The sequence below is a fragment of the Oncorhynchus gorbuscha genome, linkage group LG10, assembly GCF_021184085.1.
Source record: "Oncorhynchus gorbuscha isolate QuinsamMale2020 ecotype Even-year linkage group LG10, OgorEven_v1.0, whole genome shotgun sequence".
Lineage (NCBI taxonomy): Eukaryota > Metazoa > Chordata > Actinopteri > Salmoniformes > Salmonidae > Oncorhynchus > Oncorhynchus gorbuscha.
Window position 1 is genome coordinate 78,041,456 of NC_060182.1, and position 26,004 is coordinate 78,067,459.

The following is a 26,004-nucleotide window of genomic DNA, read 5'->3' on the forward strand; positions in this document are numbered from 1 at the left end:
TGGGAACTGTACTGTCGCCGGAAGCTCTGGACTGGGAACTGTACTGTCGCCGGAAACTCTGGACTGGGAACTGTCGCCGGAAGATCTGGACTGGGAACTGTCGCCGGAAGCTCTGGACTGGGAACTGTACTGTCGCCGAAAGCTCTGGACTGGGAACTGTCGCCGGAAGCTCTGGACTGGGAACTGTCTCCGGACTGGGAATCGTCGCCGGAGACCCCGGACTGGGGACCGTCGCCAGAGACCCCGGACTGGGGACCGTCGCCGGAGGTTCCGGACTGTGGACCATCGGTGGACGTTCGGGACTGTGGACCGTCGTTGGAGGTTCCGGACTGTGGACCATCGTTGGAGGTTCCGGACTGTGGCCCGTCGTTGGAGGTTCTGGACTGTGAAACGTCGCCGGAAGCTCTGGACTGGGAACTGTCGCCGGAAGCTCTGGACTGGGAACTGTCGCCGGAAGCTCTGGACTGGGAACTGTACTGTCGCCGGAAGCTCTGGACTGGGAACTTTACTGTCGCCGGAAACTCTGGACTGGGAACTGTCGCCGGAAGCTCTGGACTGGGAAATGTACTGTCGCCGGAAGCTCTGGACTGGGAACTGTACTGTCGCCGGAAGCTCTGGACTGGGAACTGTACTGTCGCCCGAAACTCTGGACTGGGAACTGTCGCCGGAAGCTCTGGACTGGGAACTGTACTGTCGCCGGAAGCTCTGGACTGGGAACTGTACTGTCGCCGGAAACTCTGGACTGGGAACTGTCGCCGGAAGATCTGGACTGGGAACTGTCGCCGGAAGCTCTGGACTGGGAACTGTACTGTCGCCGAAAGCTCTGGACTGGGAACTGTCGCCGGAAGCTCTGTGCTGGGAACTGTCACCGGAGCTCTGGACTGGGAACTGTCGCCGGAAGCTCTGGACTGGGAACTGTCTCTGGACTGTGGAGGCGCACTGGAGACCTGATGCGTGGTGCCGGCAATGGTGGTACCGGGCTGAAGACACGCCCCGGCAAGTGTGGGGCAATAGTACAGGTCGCAATGGGCGCTAGCACAGGACGCACTGGGCTGTGCAGATGCACCGGAGACACAGTACGCAGAGCCGGCGCAGGCTATCCTGGTCCAAGGAGGTGTACTGGAGACCAGGAGCGCTGAGCCGGCACTATCCGTCCTGGCGGGATGCCCATTCTAGCCCGGCAAATGCGAGGAGCTGGAATAGAACGCACCGGGCTATGAATGCGAACTGGAGACACCGTGCGCATCACTGCATAACACGGTGTCTGACCAGTCACACACTCCCCACGGCAAGCACAAGGAGTTGGCTCAGGTCTCCAACCTGACTCAATCTCCCCATGTGCCCCTCCAAAAACACATTTATGGGGCTGCCTCTCGTGCTTGTCTTGTTGGTACAACTCCTCATAATATCGGCGTTCCGCTTTCGCTGCCGCTATCTCCTCCTTAGGACGGCGATACTCCCCAGCCTGCGTCCAGGCTCCTGCTCCATCCAGAATCTCCTCCCAGGTCAATTCCTTCTGAACACGCTGCTTAGTCCATTTTTGGTGGGACCTTCTGTCACGCTCGTAGTACGAAGGAGAACAAGGTGCAGTGTGGTATGCATACATCCTTTATTATTATAAGAATGAACACTGAACAAACTAACCAAAATAACAAAACGACTATACAAATGAGTGCTGACAGGCAACTACACATAGGCAAGATCCCACGAAACACAAAAGGGAAATGGCTACCTAAATATGATCCCCAATCAGAGACAACAATAAACAGCTGTCTCTGATTGAGAACCATATCAGGCCAACATAGAAATACAAAAATCCCTAGACCTACAACAACCCTAGACATACAAAAACCAGCGTACCCACCTTAGTCAAACCCTGACCTAACCAAATTATAAGGAAAACAGAGACAACTAAAGTCAGTGCGTGACAGTTCGTGAGAATTTGTTCTCCTTTTGATAGTTCCCTTTTTCACATACACCAATTAAGTCATATCCATTAAATATCTTCAATATGGAAACATACTGTTGTCTCATTACACAAATAGCTGTGACAAAGAATGTGACACCTGTCAGTTTGTTCAATTACTACATTCATTTTGGTCAGATATTTGTTCAGTAATAAACCCACACAGGAGTTTATAGATCAGTTAAAAGTTAACTCGTCAAGCAGTTGGTCTTGAGCAACTCCAACTAAGGACCTTGATCGGAGTGTCTCAACACAAGGGAGGACACAACGGCCACTTGGGACTAATTGGGACTAAAGAATTTCCTTAAACACTGAGGGCTCAATTTTTGGCCGGCGTTAAGCCAGCACAATTGTCAAACACGCTCGTTTGCAGTTTCGACCTGTTAAAGCCATCGCTCTTCTATTTTCAAACCATTTGTTCCAGGATTGGTAATTTACCTGTCTTATGTGAGCTTGCTTGCAGGGAGGTGGGAGGTGTGGCAATGTCTGAGGTATATCCTTAAAAACGTGCGCCAAAGTGCCAATTTCAGTATGTGCTGGTTGGGATATTTAATACCAACCAAAAGCTGGTCTTAGCAGTAATGCTGTTGGTTTTGGCATGGATTTTGACAACGGAAGTGCAGTCTATCCAGTCATGATGCACAATGCCCATGGAACATGAGAGATGTTCTTTTTGTGCACCTAAACCTTGTATTTAGAAACATACAAACATAATGTTTATTCACATTTCATTTAATTTGATTACAAACCAAGCATAGCCTCCCCTCCTCTCAATGAAGCCTCTTCTGTTTGTCATGCATTTAAATCTTAATCACCAAAGCTTTAAAAAGATCAAGTTTGGCGGAGGCAAAACAGTGGTCAGACATCCTTTTTTAAATCTATTACATAATTTTAAGCCAGCTCCAGTTATTATTTTGGATGTGCGTACCATGGAATGTGAGATGAGATAATCCGGTGGCCCCTCCATATAGGCTATATGCCCACCATGGAATGTGAGATGAGATAATCCGGTGGCCCCTCCATATAGGCTATATGCCCACCATGGAATGTGAGATGAGATAATCCGGTGGCCCCACCATATAGGCTATATGCCCACCATGGAATGTGAGATGAGATAATCCGGTGGCCCCTCCATATAGGCTATATGCCCACCATGGAATGTGAGATGAGATAATCCGGTGGCCCCACCATATAGGCTATATGCCCACCATGGAATGTGAGATGAGATAATCCGGTGGCCCCTCCATATAGGCTATATGCCCACCATGGAATGTGAGATGAGATAATCCGGTGTCCCCACCATATAGGCTATATGCCCACCATGGAATGTGAGATGAGATAATCCGGTGGCCCCTCCATATAGGCTATATGCCCACCATGGAACGTGAGATCCCTTTACACTTGTGTGTATAAGGTAGTAGTTTTGAAATTGTTAGGTTAGATTACTCGTTGGTTATTACTTCATTGTCGGAACTAGAAGCACAAGCATTTCGCTACACTCACATTAACATCTGCTAACCATGTGTATGTGACAATTAAATTTGATTTGATTTGAGATGAGATCATCTGGTGGCCCCTCCATATAGGCTATATGCCCACCATGGAACGGGAGATGAGATCATCAGGTGGCCCCTCCATATAGGCTATATGCCCACCATGGAATGGGAGATGAGATCATCAGGTGGCCCCTCCATATAGGCTATATGCCCACCATGGAATGTGAGATGAGATCATCCGTTGGCACTAATAATTGGAAACGTTTAAATTATTTTCCAGTAACAATCGCTTGTTCTCCATTTAGTTTCATTAAAAAACAAGCCCTTACCCTACTATAACAAAAGCTGGTTCAACAGCAATGCATCTAGGAACCTATCCATAAAAGGTTTCTAAATGGTCTACTCATGAGGGTTTTGCCGACATTGCTTTTGCATTATTCACTATTCACATAGGCCTACCTGCAGTGCATACTCCATTCGGCTTGTATTCATCCCCATTTCCAAAGAGCGCCTCATGTCCGGTGACCAAAGACTCCTACAAACATAGACTGCTCAAATTTTTCAGTCCTTAAAACCTGTTAAGTCTACCCCCTACTTTTCTGAACATTTTGTTAAAAATCGCAAAACATTTCAGCGCCCTGCTACTCATGCCAGGAATATAGTATATGCATATGATTAGTATGTGTGGATAGAAAACACTCAGACGTTTCTAAAACTGGTTAAATCACGGCTGTGACTATAACAGAACGTGCGTTTCATCGAAAAGCGCAGGAAAATCTGATCACTGAAAACTGGAAAATATATCAATGCGCTACTTGAATGTGTTGTTGAACAGAAACCAAATTACCTGGAGCCGAGGTTGCAATACCTACAGCTTCCACACGATGTCAACAGTCTTGTCATTTCTTGACCCAAGAGTGATGTTTATCGGACATCTTGGAGTTCCAACAAAGAAGATGGTCAAAGGTAATGAATGTTTTATATTTTATTTCTGCATTTTGTGTAGCGCCGTCTATGCTAATTATTTTGTTTACGTCCCCTGCGGGTCTTTAGGGGTGTAGCATGCTATCAGATAATAGCTTCTCATGCTTTCGCCGAAAAGCATTTTAAAAATCTGACTTGATGGCTGGATTCACAACGAGTGTAGCTTTAATTCAGTATCCTGAATGTGTGTTTTAATTAACGTTTGAGTTTTAACGAGTGCTATTAGCATTTAGCGTAGTGCATTTGCATTTCCAGATGTCTAGATGGGACGCATGCGTCTGGGGTCGACTCAAGAGGTAACGTTGTATCAACAGTAGGCCTATCGTGCTAATTGAGAACGTGCCTCCCACATACAAAACAATTTACGTGAGCCTGGTATTATATTTGAGTAGACTTTCAATGTGTAAAGGCTTATACTCGTTAAAGCCAATTACAACAATGTTGACTGTCAACACTCCAAACATATTGAGCAGATGCTAGATCTTTTTTAAACTTTTGATATCACTCGTTACTGTAGCCTATGCTGGGATTGGACGAGAATATTCCGTGCCCCCAGCTGAATTTGAGCTGATGACAATGCAAAGACCTTCAATAACCTACAGAAATTGAGACGAATGCATGCAATAATAAGCCATGGAATGGCTTGATTGGCCAGTGTGTGGCCAAGCCCTCATCACACCTACAACTTGTATATTCATCAAAACCCAGACCTTTTGCGCCACAGCCAGCAATCGGGCTCAAAATAACAGCTGTGAAAATAGCAAAAATATTTATGACACACTCCCTGACCTATAACGCTACCGGCAGCGCTTAGATTCACCATAGAGAAAGGGGGGATACCTAGTCAGTTGTACAACTGAATGCCTTCAACTGAAATGTGTCTTCCGCATTTAACCCAACCTCTCTGATTCAGAGAGGTGCAGGGAGCTGCCTTAATCGACATTCACGTCTTCTGTGCCGGGGAACAGTGGGTTAACTGCCTTGCTCAGGGGCAGAACGACAGATTTTTACCTTGGCAGCTCGGGGATTCGATCCTGCAACCTTTCGGTTAGTGGCCCAACGATCTACCCACTAACATTATGTTTATTAAAATATAGCCCTCGGTGAGCAAAGAGACCTGAAGACCCCTTATCAGGTTATGATATGACAAAAAAATACCGTTTTCTAAGCTAAAAATATCATTAAAGGCTTGAAAGGTCAACATGCTATTCCAGTTTCATTGAAGATTGATTTTCTGCAGTAGAAGCAGGCGTGCGGAATATGGGTGTCAGTAGGAGCAAAAAGAGCAAGAGCATTATCAATCTCCTGTTGAACTTTCAGGAGACCTTTGTCTCTGTGTTAGAGAGTATTTAAAGGCCATTAGGGCAGAATGCATGATCAGGGGTCATTCGGCCTATCAGAAAACATCATCAGGGGTCATTCAACCTATCAGAACACACTAGCCGTACAGATCAACCTATGAGAAAACACCAGCCGTACCTGCTCAACCTATCAGAGCGCATCAACCGGCCATACACATCCAATCTATCACAACACACCTTCAGAGGTCATCAGGCCTATCACAACACAACAGGCTTAGAGATGTACCGCACAGATTATTTAAGATGTATTTGTTCAACAAACTCATGACAGATCACATAATTTACAATCCTGACATACTGTACATTTATCCAGAGGTACTTTTTCAGTCAGATTGGTAATCTTTTACAAGGGCATGGCTGCGAGTGCTATTGTGTGCACCTGGATTGGGCCTTATTCATTGCCAGAATGAGGAGGCTTTGGTCACAATCCAGGCAGACTACATTTCAGCAGATTACTATATCAAATGGTTAGCTGATACACTACATGGTCAAACGTATGTGGACAGCTGCTCGTCGAACATCTCATTCCAAAATCATGGGCATTTTTATGTAGTTGGTCCCTCTTTAGCTGTAACAGTCTCCACTCTTCTGTGAAGGCTTTCCCCTAGATTTTGGAACATTACTGCGGGGACTTGCTTCCATTCAGCCACAAGGGCATTAGTTATTCCATTATTCCTTCTCCACCAAACCTTACAGTTGCAAGTGAGTGTTGCAACCGAGGACAGACGATGTTTACATGCTACGCGCTTCCGCACTCGGCAGTCCCGTTCTGTGAGCTTGTGTGGCTTACCCCTTCAACGCTGAGCCGTTGTTGTTCCTAGACGTTTCCACTTCACAATAACCGCACTTACAGTTGACCGTGACCGAGGCAACACTAGCAGCGCAGAGATTTGACAAACTGACTTGTTGGAAAGGTGGCATCCTATGATGGTGCCACGTTGAAAGTCACTGAGCTCTTCAGTACAGGCCATTCTACTACCAATGTTTCCCTATGGAGATTGCATGTAGGTGTGCTCAATTTTATACACTTGTCAGCAAGAGGTGTGCCTGAAATAGCTGGATCCACTAATTTTAAGCAGCTTCGGCCATGTAGTGCAGTTTTGGCCATGTAGTGTATGTTAAACACCTACCCAGGAGATGTGAGATCAGGCAGGAATGTAGTCAGCCTGGAACACGGCCATTGTGTAATCAAGAATTATGGTAATAATACCTCTTCATTTGATGGGGGTTTAATATGAAATCAATATGGGTATTGTCTACTCCCTCAGGATACTAAAGATAAGCCAACCAGATGAGTCTCGACCAACAGTCATGACCATAAATAGCAGACATGAAAATGTATGGTATTACAACGGGACAAATGCACTCCTCTCCACTTCCACATTCGAAATCAATCAGCTTGCTTCACCCAAGTAGTGCAAAAATTAAAAACAACCCGGCTTTATGTAACAGCCCAGAAAATGAATAATTCTGTCTCGAAATATGATTCTCAGGAAAAGAAGAAATGGCCCATTATCATGGTGACATATCACATCACATTTATTTAAAAAGCCCTTTTTACATCAGCAGATGTCACAAAGTGCTTATACAGAAACCAAGCCTAAAACCCCAAACAGAAAGCAATGCAAATGTAGAAGCCCGGTTGCTAAGAAAAACTCGCTAGAAAGTCAGGAACCTAGGAAGAAACCTTGAGTAGTATTTATTATTATTATTTTTTTTTAATCTTACATTAATTTATTAATATTGATCAATACCAAGACACTATTTTGATTTGGCAAATATTTCAATATATTTTGAACATAATATACTCTATTGGCATATCAAACATCCAGAGTGGGATCTCAGCTACTTTTAGAGTTATGATCCAATTTGTAAGCATTACCAACCGAGTGAATGTGAAAAGATAGGAAGATGGTGCTGCAGTGGATAACAGACGTCTTATGGTCTCCTGACCAATTCTGCTATTTTGTGTGTGTTTTTACTCTCATCTTAACTTTTTGTACATAATATCTATGTCATAATTTCCTATGACCTAAAATAGCTTATGGACACCGATACCATGTGCTTTTTGGCTGTTCGGACTGCAGGAAAAAGAAAAAAAATCTAATCAGATATGCAAATTAATAGGATTTGAGTCACATCAAACTGCCAATTTGAACACGGCTTAATTTAACAGACTCTGAGAAACTCTAAAAGGAAGAATGGGAGAAAATCACAAATACAGATGTGCAAAACTGATACTGACATACCCAAGATGACTCAAAGGTGCTTCTACAAAGTGTTGACTCAGGGGTGTGAATACTTACAGTACCAGTCAAAAGTTTGGACATACCTACTCATTCAAGGGTTTTTCTTTATTTTTACTATTTTCTACATTGTAGAATAATAGTGAAGATATCAAAACTATGAAATAACACATGGAATCACGTAGTAACTAAAAAACAATTCACTCAACCAGCTTTACCAACAGTCTTCACATATGCTGAGCACTTGTTGGATGCTTTTCCTTCACTCTGCGGTTAAACTCATCCCAAACCATCTCATTTGGGTTGAGGTCAGGTGATTGTGGAGGCCAGGTCATCTGATGCAGCACTGCATCACTCTCCTTCTTGGTCAAATAGCCCTTACACAGCCTGGAGGTGTGTTGGGTCATTGTCCTGTTGAAAAACAAATGATAATCCCACTAAATAAAAAAAGATGGGATAGCATACCACTGCAGAATGCTGTGGTAGCCATGCTGGTTAACTGTGCCTTGAATTCTAAATAAATCACTGACAGTGTCAACAGCAAAGCACCCCCACACCATCACACCTCCTCCATGCTTCGCAGTGGGAACCACACATGTGATCATCCGTTCCCCTACTCTGCGTCTCACAAAGATAGGGTGGTTGATGAGTCCAAAAATCGGACCAAAATGCAGCGTGTAGATTGCGATCCATGTTTTAATAAACAAACATAACACAAATCTAAATACAAACACTACAAAAAGGGTCCGGGTGGGCATCTGTCCATGGTGGCGGCTCCGGTGCGGGACTGGCGGAAGCTCAGGAGTGAGAGGAAGCTCAGGCAGGTAGATAGATCTACCAGATCCTGGCTGACTGGCGGATCTGGCGGATCCTGGCTGACTGGCGGATCCTGGCCGACTGGCAGTTCTGGCAGATCCCGGCTGACTGGCGCATCTGGAAGAGTCTGGTTGACTGGCAGATCTGGAAGAGTCTGGTTGACTGGCAGATCTGGAAGAGTCTGGCTGACTGGCGGATCTGGAAGAGTCTGGCTGACTGGCAGATCTGGAAGAGTCTGGCTGACTGGCAGATCTGGAAGAGTCTGGCTGACTGGCAGATCTGGAAGAGTCTGGTTGACTGGCAGATCTGGAAGAGTCTGGTTGACTGGCAAATCTGGAAGAGTCTGGTTGACTGGCGGATCCTGGCAGACTGAAAGATCTGGCTGCTCCATGCTGACTGGCGGCTCTGGCTGCTCCACGCTGACTGGTGGCTCTGGCTGCTCCATGTAGGCTGACAGCTCTGGCGGCTTCTTACAGACTAGCAGCTCTGGCTGCTCCGTGCATACTGGCAGCTGCTTGCAGACTGGCAGCTCCTTGCAGACTGGCAGCTCTGGCTGCTTCATGCAGACTGACAGCTCTGGCTGCTTCATGCAGACTGACAGCTCTGGCTGCTTCATGCAGACTGACAGCTCTGGCTGCTCCATGCAGACTGACAGCTCTGGCTGCTCCATGCAGACTGACAGCTCTGGCTGCTCCATGCAGACTGACAGCTCTGGCTGCTCCATGCAGGCTGGCAGCTCTGGCTGCTCCATGCAGGCTGGCAGCTCTGGCTGCGCTGAACAGACGGGAGACTCCGGCAGCGCAGGAGAGGAGAAAGGCTCCGACAGCGCTGGAGAGGCGGGAGACTCCGACAGCGCAGGAGAGGCAAGGCGCACTGTAGGCCTGATGCGTGGTGCTGGCACTGGTGGTACTGAACCGAGGACACGCACAAGAAGCCTGGTGCGGGTAGCTGCTACCGGAGGGCTGGGGTGTGGAGGTGGTACTGGATAGACCGGACCGTGCAAGCGCACTGGAGCTCTTGAGCACCGAGCCTGCCCAACCTTACCTGGTTGAATACTCTTGGTCAACCTGCCAGTGTGGCGAGGTGGAATAGCCCCCACTGGGCTATGCAGGCGAACCGGAGACACCGAGCGCATGGCTGGTGCCATGTAAGCCGGCCCAAGGAGACGCACTGGGGACCAGATGCGTAGAGCCGGCTTCATGGCATTTGGCTCGACGCTCAATCTAGCCCGTCCAATACGCAGAGCTGGAATATACCGCACCGGGCTATGCACCCGCACTGGGGACACCGTGCGCACCACTGCATAACACGGTACCTGCCCGGTCTCTCTAGCCCCCCGGTAACCACAGGAATTTAGCGTAGGTCTCCTACCTAGCGTAGCCCTAATCCCTGTGAGCCCCCTCCCAAGACATTTTTGGGGCTGACTCTCGGGCTTCCATCCACTACGCCATGCTGCCTCCTCATACCTGTGCCTCTCAGCTTTTTTCCGCCTCCAGTTCTTCCTTGGGGCGGCGATATTCTCCAGGCTGAGCCCAGGGTCCTTTACCATCCAGTTCGTCCTCCCATGTCCATTTCTCCAGGTAGTGCAGCCTCTCCCACTGCAGCTGCTGCTGCTCCTGCTGCTGCTGCCTCTGTTGCCTCTCCTGTGGCTCCTGCCTGTTGACACGCTGCTTGGTCCGTTTGTGGTGGGTGATTCTGTAACGGTTCTCTTGGTGTGAAGGAGAGTCGGAACAAAATGCAGCGTGTAGATTGCGATCCATGTTTTAATAAACAAACGTAACACGAATCTAAATACAAACACTACAAAAAACAATAAACGTAACGAAAACCGAAACAGCCTATACTTGTGTACACTAACAGATAGACAGGAACAAGGACACTAAGGACAATCACCCACAACAAACTCAAAGAATATGGCTGCCTAAATATGGTTCCCAATCAGAGACAACGATAAACACCTGCCTCTGATTGAGAACCACTCCAGACAGCCATAGACTTTGCTAGATAACCCTACTAGCTACAATCCCAATATATACACACCACATACAAAAACCCATGCCATATCCTGGCCTGACCCAATACATGAAGATAAACACAAAATACTTCGACCAGGGCGTGACATATTAACTGTCCTTTCTCTTTGCTTAGTTGAGCTGTTCTTGCCATAATATGGACTCGGTCTTTTACCAAGTAGGGCTATCTTCTGTATACCACCCCTACCTTGTCACAACACAACTGATTGGCTCAAACGCATTAAGAAAGAAAAAAATTCCACAAATGAACTTTTAGCACACCTGTTAATTGAAATGGATTCCAGGTGACTACCTCATGAAGCTGGCTGAGAAAATGTCAAGAGTGTGCAAAGCGTTCATCAAGGCAAAGGGTGGCTACTTTGAAGAATCTGAAATATATTTTAATTTGTGGTTACTACATGATTCCATATGTGTTATTTCATAGTTTTGATGTCTTCACTATTATTCTACAATGTAGAATATAGTACAAATAATGAAAAACTCTGGAATCAGTATTTTTTTAATTTAACTAGGCAAGTCAAAAATTATTATTTACAATGACGACCTACCCAGGCCAAACCTGGGCGACGCTGGGCCAATTGTGCACCGCCCTATGGGTCTGCCCTCATTGAACCAAAACAAGGCTCATTGGTACGCTGAGAAATGTCTGTAATACCTGTGATGCTGCTGATTATAATAATCCCAGTCTGTACTCAGTGTAATCTCTCAGTCTGTGGTTATGGCAGCAAGAGTTCATTCTACACACACATCCAAAGGACTACCTTGCCAAGACAGAGAGCAGACACACACACATAGACACAGAAGCATGCACGCAGGTGCGCGCACACACACACACACACACACACACACACACACACACACACACACACACACACACACACACACACACACACACACACACACACACACACACACACACACACACACACACACACACACACACACACACACACACACACACACACACACACACACACACACACACAGACAGACAGGACCCAGACCACCAACGTTCACAACACCTTCCACCACCAGCCATAACAAATGACTGAACCAGCCAAACAGGACACAACAGGATACATTGGTTTTTAGGAGCATATATCCACATGGGTGATGGAAAGATAAACACACTCCAGTCGGTTGTAGTAATGCTAGAAAGTTGATTGGCAACTGCCATAAAGTCCAAAGAAGAAAAAGAAGCCTGAACAAAGGAGGAGTGATGACGAGAAACACATTTACCATTTTATCTGTGGATTAATTGTCGGAGTAGAGGACCTTGTGCATTTCAGGTAAAATAACAACCCAATGTTTATATCCCAGGACAAATGAGCTAGCAACAGCAAGCTAGCTAGCTAAATTGGCAGACATTTGTAATGCTTTTTGACCTGTCCCCAAAGTAATATAATTGGTTCAGGGTCTGTTTTGATATTTCAACCTACATGTCCTGATCGTGTCTGGTGTGGGTGAACAAAATCAACCTGCGCACGACGGAGCATGCCAATGCACGAATGCACGTGTGCGGTGGTCTGGTCAGCATGTGAAGGTATACCTGCCACAATTGAACAACAAGGGCCCTCATCCCCATTGCTAGGATGGTTGGTTGCTATAACAAACTTATATTCTGGTGATTTAATTGGCCGTCTGCTGCCAGAGAACTGTGAACACAACAGCAGACACTGAGATAAGGTCTGGGTAACCATGGGGGACTGCATTCTGATAGGCCTATTAGAATCCTTATCAGCTTTTCAACAAAAAGCTTGTTTGTTTGTTTGGTTGTTTTTTTGAATATCACAGATGCACTGAGGAGAGCCTGTCAGAGAAAAAATATCTGACTAAACAAACAAAACCCCTCACACTAAAAAATAAAAAATGGGAGAAAACAGGAGCAGCAAAAGAGCAGATAAATAAATGACAAAATTGTGTAGTGCCAGAGATTTACGAGTTGTTATTCAAAGTGCAACTGTAACAGAATTTTAAATATGCTGGGGCAACAACAGAAAGGGATGAAGATCCTGAAAACAAAGCTCAGTGACAGCTATTCAATCAGTATGGAGGCTGCATACCACCCCTAAGCGAAGCTGGGAATTGATCATTCAGTTTGATTTATGTCTGGGTATTTAAAAATGAATAAAGAAGCACATGAAAATTAGCTGAGTTAATTACTGCCAATAATAAATCCTATAGAACTGGCAGAGGCATATGTGCGCAAACATAATATTGAGAAAATCACTATGAAAACCTAACAGTACGAGTCAGATCAGAACTCAAACTACCCACGCACTTGGATGGTCCATTTAAAGTCAAAGCATCGAACAAACCATCCATACAGATGGTAACTAACAGTAGACTACACAGCATACATTACTGCATGAAAACACCTTGGGTGCTTGTGCCTTGAAACATGACCAGGCATGCACTACTCTACCCACTCTTAGGAACTGCATCATGCCGGCCAGAGAGAGAGAAAGGTGTTTTGTCGAGCTGTGTTCCATTCTGGGAATAATGTTCCTCCTTCTAAATATCCTTCTTCTATCAACTGAGCCATACAGGTCCAAGAGGACAAACATTAATATTTCATTGTTAAACATTAATTGACATGCATAATACCTTCAATCTTCCTCAGAGCGGTCTGGCATGCGTCCTGGCTGGGGAACTCAAATGGGTTGTTGCAGGTCCGTATGCTGTCACACTCACACCTCCCGTCGATGATGTTGCAGCCCGTGATCAGGTTCTCATTGCACGGCTCAAATCCCAACAGTTGGTCGTCGTCCCAGTTTTCATCTGATCAGGACGAGGAAAGGTACAGTGAGTACAATGTAATTGTCAGATTACATCAAATCAAGGGCATCAACACATTTGTTTTTATCAAGTTGACAATATAACATTTCATTAATGTTTCAATTCCAGATTTGTTTTCATAACGCCTCCAACAATCCTAACTGGAAAGCAGTACCGATACTCACACTATCCCCCAAGAATGTATTGCAAATAAAACACTATAAAGGTCAGTAATTTTCAACTCCTCAGCTGAAATATTGATCAGTATGTTACAGTGGGAACATTGCAAATCACACCCTATCCCTATTATAGTGCACTACATTTGACCAGAGCTATATGGGCCTTGGTCAAAAGTAGTGCACTACAAAGGGAAGAGGGTAACATTTGGGACGAAACCACGTATATCCAGGTGTAGAAAGAAGCATTCCATTCCACTATCTAGCTCCCCACCACATCGTCAGTGATTTTATCCCCACAGAATCAATCTCAGCCCCTAGACCCCAACACACTGCTATCTGACAGCAACATTATGAAGTTGGATTTGCAGTGCAAATAGGGCATTGTGTGTGTGTGTGCGTGGGTGTGTGCCTGCATGTGCATGTGTTTGTGTGTGCCCGCTTGAGCACGTGTGCCCACTCTAGCGCTCGTGTTGGCATAGAGTATGATGTTTTCATCTTCTATCTCTGAGCATAGAAGTGACATTGAGTGAAAGTGTGTGGGTAAATGTTTGAGTGTGTGCGTATGGACAGATACCGTAAAGTATGTGTATATTATTGTCAATAACTGTGTGTGAAATGCATACACTTCAAGATCAGAGAACACAATGTACACGTGACTCATCATTATATAAACATCTAGCATTAACAATACAGTAACAATACATAGCCAAAAGTATATGGACACCTGCTTGTCAAACATCTCATTCCAAAATCATGTTATCCACTACTTTATCAAAATCAAAATGGAAGATGTTAAAATATTTATCATTTATCTTTCAATAATATAATATAATAATAATATATGCCATTTAGCAGACGCTTTTATCCAAAGCGACTTACAGTCATGTGTGCATACATTCTACGTATGGGTGGTCCCGGGGATCGAACCCACTACCCTGACGTTACAAGCGCCATGCTCTACCAACTGAGCTACAGAAGGACCAAATGCAGTAATAATTGATAAGGGCATTGCCTAACTCAAGCGTTTTTAGAAACCTCCCACTGAAGTCAAAGTATGATTTATGTGACATTTTGAGTTATGCAGCATTGAACACATTCTGTATCTGAAATTAGAACTTGTTTTAAAAGTTGGATGAAATCCTCATTGAAACAGTAAACCCAACACCAAAGCAATGCTCAAAGAAATGTAATAAAGTTGGGGCCTCATGGCATCTGAAGCCCCTGTGATTTTGTGTGAGGATAGCTCCCTGGTTCCAGTCTCAGACAGCACACTGTGGTGGCACCGGATAGTTATCTTAGCAGGGGGCCCTGCCTGGCTACATGAAGGAGCAGGCAGTATTTGTATTAGCTGGTACTGAAGGTACCTTATTAATTACTCAAGACAACAAAGATATTTCAAACATTTAAGCTTTTAAATGTACAGTAATTTCGCGTAGGAGAGGAAAATTAAAGAACTATCGTCGTCTGACAAAATGATGCAACAAAAGCACAAATAAAAATGGTTCTTGCTTTTAAGAAAAGAGGATATTTTTTATGGATTTACAGTAGCTACAGAAGATGCTCTGCTCTTCCTATCCTGGACTTGCATTTTTGCTAGCTCAGGATTCTAACCTAGGGCTTTATTTCTTTAGTTCTGCCAGCCAACCCTAACCCCTCCATCTTTTCTTCTGGTCCTAAATTATATCCACTATCCAGCCCTTGAAATTCTATCACTTCTCCCGGGCCCACGATTGATGGCATACCTGGGCTCAAATACTATTTTAAGTCTTTCCAACACTTTTAGCATTTGCTCTAGTCTGCCTGGAGTGCAAGATAATTGGGGTTTGCAACTATTCTATGCCAGGCAAGCACAATCAAGCCCAGGTAAAGTATTTGAAATTAGTTCGTATTAGTATTTGAACCCCAGTCTGTTTGAGAGACTTCAGGGACGAAAGGGGGGGAGTGTGACAAGGAAGAAGCATTGGAGGAAGAGGTAAACATTTCCGCTTGTCTTCCCTCACTACAGACACCAAATTTAATCCAGCCTTCACTGGCCCTATTTGTGGGAGCATCAGAAAAACACTGGGGCACAAAATCACCCTTGACGGCAGTCACAGCAGGCACATCCATCTTTGGGCAAAGGTGTTAAAAGGTTGTCTCACCACCGAGTGTTCTGGATTTTACTTGAGCTGGTGAGCCTGTCATGGCCTCTGGCGTCACTCAATTAAATGTGTCTTCATTTCTTTCTGTTATCTCACAGTTTAATCCCCCAAATCACATTATAGTGAGTGGAACAATATTTTATTGAGTTGAAATCCATTCATAAATCAACCCAGCAAATGACTGGAGGGTGTAAGAGAATAGGCATCTGGGATTGGTTTAGCTTGGCTGGTTCACAACCCCTATGCGCCGCTCTACTGATATAATCTATATTCTGTTATTTTTATATAGCCATCAGGCAACCATTCCTTCTGACAGGAGATTTTAAGTTTGAGATGGTTACTTCCAGAGCCCCATTGCTCAGCTTACCAAACAAAGTGGCAGAGTCAGCCTGTTCAAATTACAGATTGTGTCGTTTAGTTTTAGATGGATTTTTAGATGGATGGATGTCATTAAAAGTGGTTGAAAAAGAGAACATTTGAGACTGAGAGCAGACAGAACATAACTGCTTCTGAGAACAGACAGCAGAAGTTTGGTTCCACTATCAGTGCAAACCTGCAAATGAGAAGGAACATCTGTGTTCTGAGCACAACACTAATGAGGAGAGTCATGGTTAATGTACATGCTTCAGGTGCATCTGTGTACGGGAGTGTTTGTCATGTGCTAATGATGCTTGACAATTACGCCTGATGGAAATCTTTATCAATGAAAAGACTGAAACTCTAGCCACAATTGTAGTATGATCTAAAATAAGGACGCGCGACAACGAGGTTCTAGCTCCAGCCTGTTTATTAACCTAACCCTCGCATGTCCTACATAGGTACGGATACCCCCAAGGGACATCCTACTACATCTTCCCCTCTGCCATGAACAAGAACTCAACATGCATAACCACTGAAGCATAACTGAAATCCAATTTGGAAACCAGTATTATTCTCTAACATGCTACTTCCCATCCTGAAACAGTATGAAAGCATTCAATCACACAGTATAAACACTAACTTAGGTACAGTCTCTTTTTGCTGGGTATGGTCCCCAACAGTATGTTTTCTCTTCACGTAACATAGTCTTTCAGCCACTCTGGTGGCTTCACATCCCTTTTTGGGCACGCTTGTGACTCTGTGATGATTCTCTCTCCTTCACCCTCTTTTTGTGCATTTTCTGTGGCCTCAGTCTGTATGGCTGGTGGATCTTTAAGAGCTGAGGTGTGTTTTGTTCCTTCGTACCTCTTCTGAGCCTGTGTCCACCACATAGGAGCGTGGGGCATCCGCTTTCCTCAGCACTATTGCTGATGTCTTTGAGTTTGTAATCCACACACGTTGACCTTCGGTCAGCTCTGGCCTCTCCTTAGCACGGTGTCTCCGATTAAAGTCTCCAGTTTATGTTTGTTTCAGACGTTTGTCCCTCTCAGGGAAGTCCTTCCTGTTAGGCCATCGCGGTTTAAGTTGAGCCGGCGAGAAAGGCAATGGGGAACGCAGCCTCCTGCCCATCAGGAGCTCGGGAAGGCGACGGCCCATGATGCAGTGGTGTAACTCTGTAAGCTAACAGAGCCCTGTATGGATCCTTGTTCTTTTTCAGCAGTCCTGTGACTGTTTTCACAGCTCTCTCTGCCTCACCATTACTCTGCATGGTAGGGGCTACTGGTCACATGTATGAAGTCATATTCTGCGGCAAAAGCAGAAAAGGAGCTCACAGAGAACTGGGGAGCGTTTTCTGTAACCAGGACCTCAGCGACCCCTTGCCTGGAAAAAATTGACTTTAATCCATTGATAACACCAGCTGATGTGGTTATGCGTGTCTTTGCTATTTCAATGTATCTTGAGTAGTAATCTACCACTAGCAGATCAGTGTCATTTTTCCAATAGAACATATCCACCCCTACCTTTTGCTATGGCTGTTTTGGCAGCTCCGTTGCCATCATTGGCTCCGGATGACAAGGTTGACATTTTGTACAGACCTCACACTGGGCCACTAGCTTGGCAATCTGAGTACTCAGACCAAGCCACCACACTGACTGTTGAGCCCTCAGTCTGCATTTGGTTATTCCCATGTGTCCATCATGCACTCTGTCTAGCATTTCTGGTTGTAGAGTCTCTGGGATAACTATCCGTTGTCCTTTCATGAGAAGGTCTCCATTACAGTGGAAGTCACTTTGGTGCACCCAATAGGGCTTCAGCAGTTGAGGCAGTTCCTCCTGCCTGGGCCATCCCTTTTTGCATTGCTGCACTATCTGTTGGCAGATGTGGTCTCATTGTTGCTCCTATGCAATCTGCTGCACGCCACTCCATGTTGTCCTACATCTGTGTGAGGACCGCCCCTAGCCCAAAGGATGATGCATCTGTTGATACTTTTGTCTTAACACTCTCTGTGAGGCCAGATCTCCTTTGATTTTGTCAAACGCTGCTTGTTGCATGCGACCCCATGACCAGTCATTCTCTTTGGCTAGTAAGTCTCTCAGAGATTTGGGTGTATCTGAGAACTGTGGGAGGAACTTACCCACATATGTGGCTATGCCTTAGAAGGTCCTGACTTCAGCCACGTTCTTGGGTCTGGGCATATCTGTGATGGCGCTGATCTTCTCTGGGTTCAGCTGCACTGATTTTGTGTCCCAAGAACAAGACCTCTGATTGTGCAAAAGTGCATTTTTCATTGAGTGTCAGGCCAGTCTCCTGGAGTCGGGTCAGAACTGCTGTGAGCCTTACATCATGTTCTGCTCTGTCCCTTCCATACACGAGCACATCATCCGCGTGGACTATGACGCCTCTCAGCCCATCCAACAGCTGGGACATGCGTCAGGACCGGAAGCGATTCCAAATGACAAAACATTAAAACACTAACGGCAAAACGTTGTTATATACGTTGTGAGTGCCCTACTCTCTGATGACAGCGGTATCTGCCAGAAACTTGAGCGGGCATCCAGCTTTGTGAAGACTTGTGAGCCATCCAACTGAGCCAGTGACTGCTCGACTGATGGTAAGATGTGTCTCTCTCTGCAGAGTGCCTCATTCAATTTAGTCATGTCCACACAGATCCTTATTTCCCCATTGACTTTTGGGACCACCACCATCCCTGCACACCAGTCTGTGGGACTCTCTATTTTAAACACAGCCCCAATTTCTTCCATCCTCCCCAACTCTTCCTTTACTCTGGCCAATAAAGGGATAGGCACCCGGCGGGGGTGTGGTAAGGGCATAGGGGATAGCATCCTCTTTCAGGCGGATTTTGTAGTCACCTTCTTCTACCCTGCTCCTGTTTGCACATTAAACCTAGCTCTCTCAAAAATAATGTTGTGTCTCCCTACAAAATGCATTTCAAAACAGTCTTTAACGGCGCTGTAGTTAAGTTTCTCTTCCTCGGTCAACGTTGAAGCATTTAATATATCCTCGGCTTCATCACCCATAGAGTAGATCAGTGTATTAACTTGAAATGCCTCATTTTTCACGTTTAAGCCTGATGCTACTCTGTACCTTTCAAAGCGCCTGATCCATTTAGGCCAGTTTTGAATGTCCATACAAACCAAATTTTCCGGGGGACTAATGCAAAATCCGTCAGCACTAGCCACTGGCCTGTCCGTGTTTGCACCAGAGCCCGTTGAACTTGGAGTTGCAAACCCTGAAATCCCGCCAGCTTCTTCCTCTTGCAACATGTTGCTTAGCAGTAACCTAGTCCTTGCTCGTTAGCTAGCAAAATAATGATATGCTCTGTTTTATCTCCAACACTGTACCCTCCCTGCTTTGAAACAGCCTGAATGTATGATTTACTTGGTATGTTCTTCACATTTATGTGAATTTAAAACCACTTCTGACACCATGTAGTATGATCTAAAATAAGGACGTGCGACAACGAGGTTCTAGCTCCAGCCTGTTTATTAACCTAACCCTCGCATGTCCTACATAGGTACGGATACGCCCAAGGGACATCCTACTACAACAATAATAGTGGTTATTAAAAACAAAAAACTTTGTTTGAAGTGAGAATAGGCATTGGTCTGAAACAGAAAAGAAGGGAAATTCATGAGCAACACAATGCCTATTCCATCCATGCTCTACCAAGGTTTTCGAGGTGACCAGAGTAAAATGCCTGCTCCTCAGTCTCAGTTGCTAATATATGCATATTATTATTAGTATTGGATAGAAAACACTCTGAAAACAGTCTGAATGATGTCTGTGAGTATAACAGAACTCATATGGCAGGCAAAAACCTGAGAAGAAATCCAAACAGGAAGTGAGAAATCTGCGGGTTGGTATATTTTCAACCCAGGCCCTATTAAATTCACATTGGGATATGAATGAAGTTGCACTTCCTAGGGCTTCCATTAGATGTCAACCGTCTTTAGAAACTTGAATACGGCTTCTACTATCTTGTGGGACTGAATAAGAGCTGAATGAGTCAGGTTACTGGCAGAGAGCCATTTCCTGGTCACGTGCATTCCACATGATATCGACTTGCGGTCCATTGCTCCTCTAGACACAAAGGAATTCTCAGGTTGGAACTATATTGAAGATTTATGATAAAAACATCCTAATGATTGATTCTATACTTAGTTTGAAATGTTTCTTCGACCTGTAATATAACCTTTTGAAGTTTTTGTCCTTGGTAATGCACGAGCGTTTGGATATGTGTACTAAACGCGTTAACAAAAGTAGCTACTTGGACATAAATAACGGACATTATCAAACAAATCAAGCATTTATTGTGGAACTGTGATTCCTGGGAGTGCATTTTGATGAAGATCATCAAAGGTAAGGGAATATTTATCATATAATTTCTGGTTTCTGTTGACTCCAACATGGTGGCTAATTTGATTATTTTTCTGAGCGCCGTCTCAGATTATTGCATGGTTTGTTTTTTTCCGTAAAGTTTTTTTGAAATCTGACACAGTGGGTGCATTATAAGGAGAGGTATATCTATAATTCCATGTGTATAACTTGTATTATCATCTACATTTATGATGAGTATTTATGTTGAATCAATTTGGCTATGCAAAATCACTGGATGTTTTTGAACTAGTGAACGTAACGCGCCAATGTAAAATCATATTTTTTGTATAAATATGAACTTTATCAAACAAGACATACATGTATTGTGTGACATGAAGTCCTATGAGTGTCATCTGATGAAGATCATCAAAGGTTAGTGATTCATTTTATCTCAATTTGTGCTTTTTGTGACTCCTATCTTTTTTTAGGTCCAAATTCTGAATCAAGACTGCCCAAATGTGCCAAATTTGTTTATTAATAACTTTTTATGTTCAAAACTGTACACTTTCCTCAAACAATAGCATGGTATTCTTTCACTGTAATAGCTACTGTACATTGGACAGTGCAGCAGTTAGATTAATATCAATATCAGATATGTCTATGTCCTGGGAAATGTTCTTGTTACTTACAACCTCATGCTAATCGCAGGGGACCCACCAATCCTGAAGAAATTCAAACTCAGTTGCTAACGACCCTGTTAAAAAATCTAGTATGTGGTTCTTGGTAATGGACGGACAGCTCGTGAAGAGAGACGGGGAGTGTGTTCTGTACTTCCAATGAAGTTGATTTGCAAAATGTCATCAAGATTGGTGTCATATTGGCTTACATATGATGATAGGGAGATTTTATTTAACACTGAGCTTCAACCAATACCTATAATAGGCATGACTATTGTCCCCTTTTTTAATAGGTGATGGCAGCACTATATGGTGTACCGTTTAGGTTAACTGCACTTTTAAACCCTGTTTAGAGAACTGCACCTTCAAATAATCTTGTTTAGAGAACTTCACCTTTAAATCTTGTTTTAAGCAATCACCTTTAAATCTTGCTTTGAGAACTTTACCTTTAAATCTTCAAATCAAAACAAAGTTTTTTTGTCACGTGCGTCAAATACATTACAGTGAAATGCTTACTTACAGGCTCTAACCAATAGTGCAAGAAAGGTGTTAGGTAAGTAAAGAAATAAAACAACAGTAAAAAGACAGGCTAAATACAGTAGCGAGGCTACATACAGACACCGGTTAGTCGGGCTGATTGAGGTAGTATCTACATGTAGATATGGTTAAAGTGACTATGCATATATGATGAACAGAGAGTAGCAGTAGTGTAAAAGAGGGGTTGGCAGGTGGTGGGTGGCGGGACACAATGCAGATAGCCCTGTTAGCCAATGTGCGGGAGCACTGGTTGGTCGGACCAATTGAGGTAGTATGTACATGAATGTATAGTTAAAGTGACTATGCATATATGATAAACAGAGAGTAGCAGCAGCATAAATCTTGTTTAGAGAACTTCATATTTAAAGCTTGTTTAGGAGAACTGCACCTTTAACCCCTGTTTAGATAACTACACCTTTAAATCTTGTTCAGGAGAAACTAACCTTTAAACCTGGTTTAGAGAACTGTATCTTTAAACCCCATTTAGAGAACTGCACCTTAAAACCCTGTCTGTAAGTCCCAGGTGGTCATCTGTCTAACAGGAAGCTCTTGGGAATGGATTTTTGTGGATCTCATCCCATTTTGTAAATAACCCAGCTGCATAAATGGCTAACATCACAGAGTAAAAATGTAACCTATGCATGTCGCCTTAGACAAGGGTGTGAGCTAAGCAAATATATTATTATTATTCCTCTCCAACCCTTATGCCATAGCATGCATGTAGCTTGTATAGAGAAGCTAGAGATTAATGCTAAACAGCAGCAGAACACACACAAAAACAGAACATTCTATCCTCGTGTTAGAATCTCTGTTACATTGGATTCCTGTTTTTTTGTCACTCAGAATTATTTAATGTTGTCTTTAAAGCACTAAATTATTTGGCATCAGGCTTGCCAGTCTGACAAGCAGCCAGCTTCGCTACCTTTCAGATACGCTTCTGTGAGCCAAGTGCACACATTCTAAGAGTAAACTGTTAAAACAAGAGAAATACGTGTCCTAGTTCCTCTCAACGATTTAACCATCTTCCTGACAGAAGACAGTCATGTCTATGTATACTGAACAAAAATATAAACCAAAATATAAACGCAACATGCAACCATTTCAAAGATTTTACTGAGTTATAGTTCATATAAATCAGTCAATTTAAATAAATAAATTAGGCCCTAATCTATGGATTTCACATGACAGGGCAGGGACGCAACCATGGGTGGGCCTGGGAGGGCATAGGCCCACCCAGTTTGGGGCCAGGCACAGCCAATCAGCATGGTTTTATGTTTTTATTACAGACAGAAGTACCCCCCCCCCCCCACCCTCTCTCCCTCTGCTCAGATGAACCCGCAGGTGAAGAAGACGGATGTGGAGGTCCTTGGCTGGCGTGGTTACACGTGGTCGGTCTGCGGTTGTCAAGAAAGGAACATTCAATTCTCTGGTAACAGCTCGGGTGGACATTACAGCAGTCAGCGTGCCAATTGCACGCTCCATCAAAACTTGAGACATCTGTGGCATTGTGCTGTGTGGCAAAACTGCACATTTAGAATGGCCTTTTATTTTCCTAGCACAAGGTGCACCTGTGTAATGATCATGCTGTTTAATCAGTTTCTTGATAATCTACACCTGTCAGGTGGATGGATTATCTTCGCAAAGGAGAAATGCTCACTAACAGGTATGTAGACAGATTTGTGCACCAAATTTGAGAGAAATAATATTTTTATGCGTATGGAACATTTCTGGGATCTTTTATTTCAGCTCGAAACATGGGACCAACACTTTACATGTTGTGTTGATATTTTTGTTCACTATAATAACAACACAAACTATTTTTTGTTGCATAAAATGATTATCTTTGAAACAAGACAGCCATGATAATCACTTAGCTTGCTCCATCATGTCATAGTGGCTCTGCCAAAGAGGACGTTAATCCAGACCACTGTCTGTGTCCCAAATGGCACGCTATTCCCATACGGCTCTGGACAAAAGTGGTGCACTACATAGGGAATAGGGTGCCATTTGGGACACACCCATGGTGTCACCCAGCTTGATGGAGTCCGCCATCATGACTCCAATCCATTCAGACCATAATTTCCACGGGGTGAAACCTATAACATATAGCATTTATAGCATATAGCATATAACATACATACATTTTTAAGTATGTGTGGCCCTGGGATTGAACCCACTATCCTGGAATTGCAAGCACTATAATCTACCAACTGAGCTAATCTACCAAAGAAGAAATGCTCACTAACAGGGATGTAAACAAATTTGTACACAGAATTTCAGAGAAATAAGCTTTTTGAAAGTATGGAACATTTCTGGGATCTTTTTATTTCAGCTCATGAAAAATGGGACCAACACTTTACATATTGCGTTTATATTTTTGTTCAGTATAGAATGAAACCAATTTCATTTCGCCACATTACCATTTGAAAAACAAGGGATCCAGCCATATTGCACAGCATGCAGTGAGTGCATGTTTTTCTAGCTTTTTGGCACAGCCCTGGTCTTATCTCAATGACATTTAATTTTACAATCAACATTTGATCAACACTGCTACTGGGCCTCCATGGAGGGACTTTAATTTAGATTTGAAAGGCACTGATGCAATGAATCTTGTACTGACCACAGTCCAATGGTTGATTAATTATCTTTAGATGAGTTCATAACCACAATGATAATCCACGCTGGAAACAAACCAGTCAGTTTTCTCATAGACTCATTGGTTATGATCATTACTTAACCATTTCTGTAATTGTACAATTGTCATCTGGTTTGTTTAGCCTATTACTCATTGAGAGACCATGAACATTAATGGGACAACACCCAAGAGCCACTCAAACAATGTGACAATGGTATATTGTGACACCGTGGTGTGCAAGGAACTCCATGCTTGTTCTTGGTTGGTCATCAATCGACAAGATAATTGAAAATAACGTGCTTATCTTATTTTATAATATACATCATTTAAAACGGCCAAGTTCTATTCACAACGGTATTCAGTTGGTAAGAGACAGACATTCCGTAAATACTAGGAATAGATTGTCCACCATCTATGCGTTATCGAGACAGAAAAAATAAATGGGCAAAATAACTTTTCGATTTAGAGCAATAAAGAAATGGAATAAATTAACTGAGCAAACTATAACCTTTCAATATATAAGTTTAAACATTATTTAAAAACCATTTAAATATAGTATATAGAAATGTTGTGGGACTATAGTAGATGAAGAATCAATATTTTTTTAGATTGAGTATTTATTGTGTCATTATGCTAGTGTATGTTTGTAATAGTGTGTTATATGTGAAAGTGTGTTTATATTATAAATTGTATTTTAATGTTAAGGACTCTTGGAAGATTAGTCCAAATGGGGACTAAAAGAGATCCTGATAAAATAAAATCATGCTTGGGATACATGGCACACCTATTTAGAACAGTGTCACTTCAAAGTCATTCACAGTTATAGCTTTGCCATTTGGGCTCACTTGAAGGCTCTGCGTTGCGTGACAGACAACCTCAAGAAGACCCTATCGTGCAAGCCCCATTGAGGCTAGGGGAAGGTGGTGTAGTAACACCGGGGTTGTGGGTTTGATTCCAAATGCTGCCACATACACAAACATGTTATGTACTTATTGTTTTGTACGTTTCTTTGGATAAAAGCATCTGCTAAATGGTATATATTTTTTAATTATTTGCATTTTGCCCCCCGGTAGACCTGGGAGCTATTCCTATGAGACAGACCTTTCAGACGCTAAACAACTGGTGCACGTAATCAATGACTTCCAATATGGTTAACATCAAGGACAGGGTAGAACCTATTCCTTATCACAATTTCCTCTTTAATAGGCCCGCGTGAACAGGACACACTCATTCCTTCCTCCTCTTGTTCCTCTAAACATTCTGTGAAAGATGTATAATTCAGTGAGACATGCATACATATTCATGAGAGATTATTATTCCACATACTTCAAAAACCATGTCAATGACTGACTACAAACACTTTTGTGGTGGTGCTGTTCTCCTTTTCAGAGTCGGATAACAATAATCATTGCAGGTGTTTTTCACTCAAATGGCTGTCAAACTATGCAATGGCAAAA

General features: G+C 43.6%; 1 protein-coding gene across 1 annotated transcript in view; it reads right to left on the minus strand.

Moving 5' to 3' along the window:
• The window catches only part of crim1 (cysteine rich transmembrane BMP regulator 1 (chordin-like)), a 201,832-nt gene that overhangs the window by 170,474 nt on the left and 5,354 nt on the right, over positions 1-26,004 (minus strand). The window contains exon 2 of the mRNA XM_046367155.1: positions 13,510-13,683. Coding sequence (XP_046223111.1) covers positions 13,510-13,683 — 174 coding nt within the window. The remainder of the gene's footprint in view (positions 1-13,509; positions 13,684-26,004) is intronic.